The sequence below is a fragment of the Arachis ipaensis genome, chromosome B3, assembly GCF_059453495.1.
Source record: "Arachis ipaensis isolate K30076 ecotype BB chromosome B3, ASM5945349v1, whole genome shotgun sequence".
In the NCBI taxonomy this organism is placed as follows: domain Eukaryota; kingdom Viridiplantae; phylum Streptophyta; class Magnoliopsida; order Fabales; family Fabaceae; genus Arachis; species Arachis ipaensis.
Window position 1 is genome coordinate 103,455,986 of NC_142438.1, and position 5,976 is coordinate 103,461,961.

The following is a 5,976-nucleotide window of genomic DNA, read 5'->3' on the forward strand; positions in this document are numbered from 1 at the left end:
TTTATAAGTATGGGCACGCTACACATCCATGTAACTATGTAACCAAGTTGGCCTAAGTCCAAATAGCACATTAATGACGAGTGAAAACACGCGCTCGAAAACCCTTTGTTATTTCGTGCTCATTATGAAAAAATGTTACTTCTTCCTCAACACAAAACTGCTCCTTCTCTTCGAATCTCTCTCAAAATCACTCAAACTTCAGTCACGTTCTCTACGAAAATCACTACTGGAGAAGAATCGCGAGAAGATTTGGCAAGAAACAACCAGAAACGAACGAAAACAGCAACAGATATTTGCCTTCCTCCTCCTCCTCATTCTCCTCCTTCTTTTTCGCATTCATTCGTCTTCACGTGTTTTCTCCTTATCTTTATTCTTTTGTTGTTATTGCTGCTGTATTTTTTTTTGTCTTTTTCTCTTTCTCTCTCTGGTGAAGAAGCAGTAGAAGGTGATGAGGAAGAGTTTTAAATTGTACAAAACAGAAATGAACCGAAATGGCCAACTCCATTGAACCGAACATCATTCATGTGCTGAATAAAACATCATAAACATTTAATCATCAAAGAAAATATTTCTACATGCACAAGGACTCAATTAAACACACTAACAATCAAGTAAATCAAAATGAGCAACTCCACTGAACTGAGCAACATTCATGTGCTGAATAAAACGTCATAAACATTCAATCATCAAGAATAGCATTTTTTCATGCAAAAGAAGTCAACTGAACACATAACAATCATGTGAACCAAAATGACCAACACCACTGAACCGAACACTAATCATGTGTTGAATAAAACATGATAAACATTTAATCAGTAAGAAAAATATTTCTGAATGCACAAGGACTCAACTCAATACTTTAACAATCAAGTGAATCAAAATGAGCAATTCCACTTAACCGAGCAAAATGTTGGTGTTGTTGGTGAAGAAGCAAAAGCAGAAGCAGAAGAAGAACCTACGTGCGCGAATTTGAAAGAAGAAGGAGGAGGAGGAAGAGGAGGAGAAATACTATTCTTGTTGATTGAAAGTTGATCACCATTTATTCACCACATGAACATCGTTCGATTCGGTGGCCTTTGTGATTTTGATTCACCAAATGAATGTTGTTCGGTTCGGTGGCCTCCTTTTTCTTTATTCAGTGTTTAAGATTATTGTGATAGCATGCAGCAATTATTTCCTAGCTGAGTAGCTGTCTCAACGTAATAACCTCATTCAACTGATTTGAAGTTGAATCATTCATTGTTTCCATTTAGAAGTGTAGATCGAAGAAGAAAACGAAGAAGAAGAAGAACGACGGAGCTTATTACGTTGAATTCAATGCAGATCAATAATGAAGAATGCGAGCAGAGAAGAAAAATGCGAACAGAGGAGAACGACGAATTTTATTAGGTTGAAGAAGAAGAAGGAAAACGCGAGAAAAGAACAAGGTTTACGTTATATGAGACGCGTGCGCGTCTGATATAGCTCATCTTCCTCCATTATTTGAAACGGATTCGGATTCTCTAAATTTTAAATTTTACTTTAAAAGGTAAAGTATGATCTATCACCATTTATTTCATAAGTGGAACTAAGAAAAAACATGAGAGAGAAAGCATTCAATGGTGAGAGATTTCACTTTATCCTTTAAAGTGAAAATCTAAAATTTAGAAGATCTAAATTCATTTGAAACACCATCCAATCTAAGAAATTTATCTCGCCCATTATTTGAAACTAGTGATTTAAAATTATTCATTTTCCTATATTTACAACCATCAATTCTAAAAAATTTATCTCTTCCATTATTTAAAATAGAATGCGATAGTAATTTAAAATGGTCTATTTTCTCTCATTATATAGAACGTCCATTTTAAAAATTCATCTTTCTTATTATTTGAAACCACCTAATCTAAAAAATTAAGTACAAACAAATACAAAAAAAAATATTAATTTAAATCTCTCACAAATTATATTTTAAAATTTTAAATTTTTTAAATAAAAATTTTTTCCCCTAGAACTAGAAAACAAAGTAAAGGGAAAAGTCAACGGGTTACATGGTTGGTGCCTTCACTGCGTTGGTGGTGGTATGATGTGATAAGTAGCAGTAGCACAATGATAATACATAGGAATTGGTGTTAAGTTGGCAGCAATATAAGAACAGGATGGGTTTAATTAAAGTGTCATCATTGGGCGATAGACGACGGTTAGTGCTAAGATTAAGAAAGTAAGGGCAGCAAACTAAACAACCGTCGCGAACACCCGCGTCTTGAGCTTCCATTCAATTTCGTAAATCCGTTCCGAACCTTTCTCCACCCTCCCCACAGGCCAAAGCCACAGGTGTGCTCGCCAACTTTCTCTTTCCTTCAACTTCTTCATTTTTATTATTATCGGTTCTCAGCTATATCTGTTTTCCGGCTTGTTCTATTTAATTGATCTACTGCTTGTTAATATTATCTCCGATCCTTCCTCACTTCGGAACAAATTCACCAAATATATGCCGATCTACTTTTCATGCTCCTCACCCTGCGTTCCTTTTCATCTTCACCTCTTCTTTTTTTTTAGGTTAATTATTTGCATTTGTATGACTGTTTGAGTAGTGACACAAATAGATGAGGTTATTAAATGCCTAATAATCTGGTCTTCACACGGGAGCTGCTTGGGAATTGTGAGTGTCAGATAAATAACAAGAACAGGATGTAAATTTGTTTCAAGTGTCGAAAATCCAATGGAATGATTCATCTGATTTCAGCTCTCGAACTATAAATTTTTACTTCCAAGCGATCATGTTTCTAGAATGCTTGGATTTTATATTCCAAAATCAGAGTGCTCTTAAGTCTTAACTCAATGTAACATGCTTCTGTCTTCAATTTTATTAGTCTGATTGATTTTGGCTTGTCAAACAATTCATTTTTCTTGTTAGCATTCTTTATGCTCGGAATCCTTGGATTTTGAGTGGAAAGAGTTGATGTCATTCCATTACTTTGTTAATATGAAAAGAATATACTCCTATATACATGTTGTTTAAATTTATTTATTTATTTATTTTCACAATTCAGGGCTGCAGCTGGATGCCTGGACCATTCTCCAATGATTTGTTGAATTGAACAAACTGGTTAGAAACTTAAAGACTAGCCACAGAAAGTGATGCCATTATGCTGCATTGTTGTTCTGACTTCTTGGTGTTGTTAACTTTACAGGATAAGTCATCCTTCAAACTTACCGTTGCTATCTTCCTCCAATATAGGCTTGTCCTTCCTTCAGGAAGAAAGTCCATTTCATGGATGATGGTCCTGCAAAATTAAATATCATTCCTGATCACTTTCAAGTTCCAACATCGAGTCAAGTATCTCCTGAAAACACATCATCGTCTATTACAGAACCTCAAACTGATCAATCCTCGAGGTATTCTATCCTGATTGAAAGCAGGAATACATGAAAATGAAAATTGGAAAGTTATTAAGATTCTTTTGAGTTTATTTTATGCAAGTTGTTACTAAGGCTAGCTTTGTTTAGGTCCCCACACCATTTGCGGACCCGAAGGAAATTAAAGACGGCTTTGATGTTGAGCTTGTTTTCTCCGAGGCGGCTCTCATGGGTTTCCAGTAATGAAGGTCAGGAGAAGGTTCGACTTAAAGCAGTTGTGCTGTGCTTCACTGCTTCTTTTGTTATTGATGAAGGTCCTACTTTATCCTACCAACACAAAACTTATGATTTGTAGGTAGAGCTAACTGTTGCAGAAGTAGAGTCACTTCGATCTGAACTTACTGTTATAGAGGAGAGGGAAGCTCATTTGAAAGCTCGGTGAGTGATCCACAACTTTAGACTGTTATGGACTTTGCCATCATAATGTATTTTTATAATTGTCAAGTCACTACTAGTTTGCCTTATGTTAACTTTCTTGTAGTTTGCTATCTCCTTCTTTACTGTCATTGATCAAAGAAACAAACATAGGAGTTTATTTGCTAGTATATATTTTTGGAAGCTAGACATGTGTGACTGTTTGAGTAATAAGAAAGGTTCCATTTCCATTTCTTGCATCATTCTCCACTTGAGAATATACATAAGCCGCTAGTTATTCTACTCTCTGGTCTTCACTGAAGTTGAAATTGCTACAATGAGTTACTGGTGAAATTCAGTGTTCAATCTCCACTTGAATACTTGATCCTCTCAATTCTATAGAGAATTCTTACATGACTTAATAAAATCTGCTGTGATTTTCTGTAAATAACTATAGAGGATGTTTTTGTTTCTCACAGAGTGGAACATGTTGATGAAGTTTTGCGGTCAGCACGTCTATCTGGCTACTTATACATCCGAACTGTACTGACTGTCTAGCCCCACATCAATTTACATTTTATTTGGTTTGCACTTCATGATTTTTTACTAATGTAGCTTCAACTTGCTTTTCATCTTTATCTTCAGAGATGGGAAGCCCTACCAGGCGAACCTCCACCTATAGATGATACAGAAGTAGATGATTGGCTTCCTCGCTTTGTTGTTCTCCACGGAGAATGTATATTCTTATATTTGTTGTGTACAGGTAATGTTGTTAATTGTAATCATTTTCTCTCTATTCATCTCCTGTTTTCCTAAGAATTTCCAGTTTCTTCATAACTTTTTTGATTTGATATAAATACATACATTTTTTTATGTGATTAATGTATTAATAACTTGTTTTTACATGGTTGGTTCAATAAAATATACTGTTCTCAAGTTTTCATATGACTGGATTTCATTCACAAGGGTAAAGTTGCAGATCTAAGTCCTCAGGACTCAACCCTTCTATCGGACATCATTGAGGTAGGGAGGTTACCAAGTTTCAAACGTGATGATGAGATTCAATATGCCTTTTATATTTTGACTCAGCTCGGATTACGTTATGAGTGCTCAAGCAATTCTAAAATACAGGTGTGTCCTAGTTAAGATATTTTCTATTTCAGTCTGAATAGATTGTAAATAGTTCACATCATGATGTTACTTTTTTTTTTTACCAAATTCTAAATATGTTCTGTATTCCCTTTGCTTTTCCAGGTGGACTGTTGGTTATCAGCTCTTCAAACTGACTGTAAATTGGAATCTGATACATCAATTCCAAATGTTTGGATTAAGATGTAATATAACGGATAGTCAGATACCTTGTTTGGTAAGTTTGATTGGCCTGAGATCTGACAACTAATATAATGAAATGCTTCAAGTAATTGAATGAATACTAGTGATTTATTTGTCATGTTCTGCTCATTCCGGAACTGACAACTGAGTGATCCATTAGGTTCTTAAGCCCTTCAATTTCAAGTGACTCTTCCAAATGTATGCAAACTAGATTTAGGATCGAAGTATTAAGCGCAAAAGCTGAAAAACCATTATTGTTGACCTAACCTTAAATTGCGTTGTGAACTCAAGCTGGTGATACAGTGTCTACAACATAGAATGAACGATAAAACTTTGCAGTAGGTGGTGCAAATGCGATTAATTATGCACTGAAAATATCTCTTTTCTTGTCATGAACTATTAATGGCGGACTTTTTCACTTTACCGGAGATGCTGATATGTAAAAATAATGCATTGCATTTGCAGGGCATATAACTTGAATTTAATGAGCGTAATTGATGGCAGTAAAAATAGAAGAGGCCTTGAAAATCATTTAAAAAACAAGGCAATCTGGTAAGCTACTCTGCTTCCAGAAAAATGCAGGGCAGAATGGAGATTGATATTGTTCGCCAACATTCGGAGACAGTTTAGACCATATCTTATTCTGCTTTAATTTCCCAAGTTTTATCACTTTGTGGTTGACTGACACTCGTGCCAATTCTCATCTAACGGTAACTGGTGGCCTAAGTCTAGGAGCTAAGGATGATCTGACACGGGAACCAATTTTTCTCGAAATATTTATGTACACGGACAATGACTTCAACTCAGAGCTTCACCCAAATAACTTTGTCAAACTGATGCTTTCTGCTAAATAATTATTTAAGTTGCACACTATCTCAAAATAAACCATAA

The 5,976-nt window shown here is 35.3% G+C and overlaps 1 protein-coding gene across 2 annotated transcripts; it reads left to right on the forward strand.

The window, feature by feature from the left end:
• Window positions 1-2,096: 2,096 nt before the first annotated feature.
• LOC107630706 (uncharacterized) lies at window positions 2,097-5,679 on the forward strand. 2 transcript variants are annotated; one of them, XM_016333910.3, is made up of 10 exons: window positions 2,097-2,313; window positions 3,033-3,088; window positions 3,174-3,378; window positions 3,490-3,598; window positions 3,695-3,777; window positions 4,233-4,296; window positions 4,399-4,516; window positions 4,733-4,884; window positions 5,008-5,119; window positions 5,551-5,679. In XM_016333910.3, the coding sequence occupies exons 3-9, from the start codon at window positions 3,254-3,256 to the stop codon at window positions 5,089-5,091; spliced, it is 735 nt and encodes a 244-aa protein (XP_016189396.1). In that variant the 5' UTR covers window positions 2,097-2,313; window positions 3,033-3,088; window positions 3,174-3,253; the 3' UTR covers window positions 5,092-5,119; window positions 5,551-5,679. The 2 variants fall into 2 exon arrangements, with proteins under 2 accessions (XP_016189396.1, XP_088364884.1); XM_088508758.1 differs by lacking the exon at window positions 5,551-5,679 and having other exon boundaries at window positions 5,008-5,262.
• The last annotated feature ends 297 nt before the right edge of the window (window positions 5,680-5,976 follow it).

Bases quoted from the DNA above. Each gene is read 5' to 3' on its own strand.
- LOC107630706 (XM_016333910.3), top strand. From the start codon at position 3,254: ATGGATGATGGTCCTGCAAAATTAAATATCATTCCTGATCACTTTCAA. The intron at 3,599-3,694 runs GTTCGACTTAAA...TATGATTTGTAG, and splicing joins GTAATGAAGGTCAGGAGAAG to GTAGAGCTAACTGTTGCAGA. The intron at 4,297-4,398 runs GTACTGACTGTC...CTTTATCTTCAG, and splicing joins GCTACTTATACATCCGAACT to AGATGGGAAGCCCTACCAGG.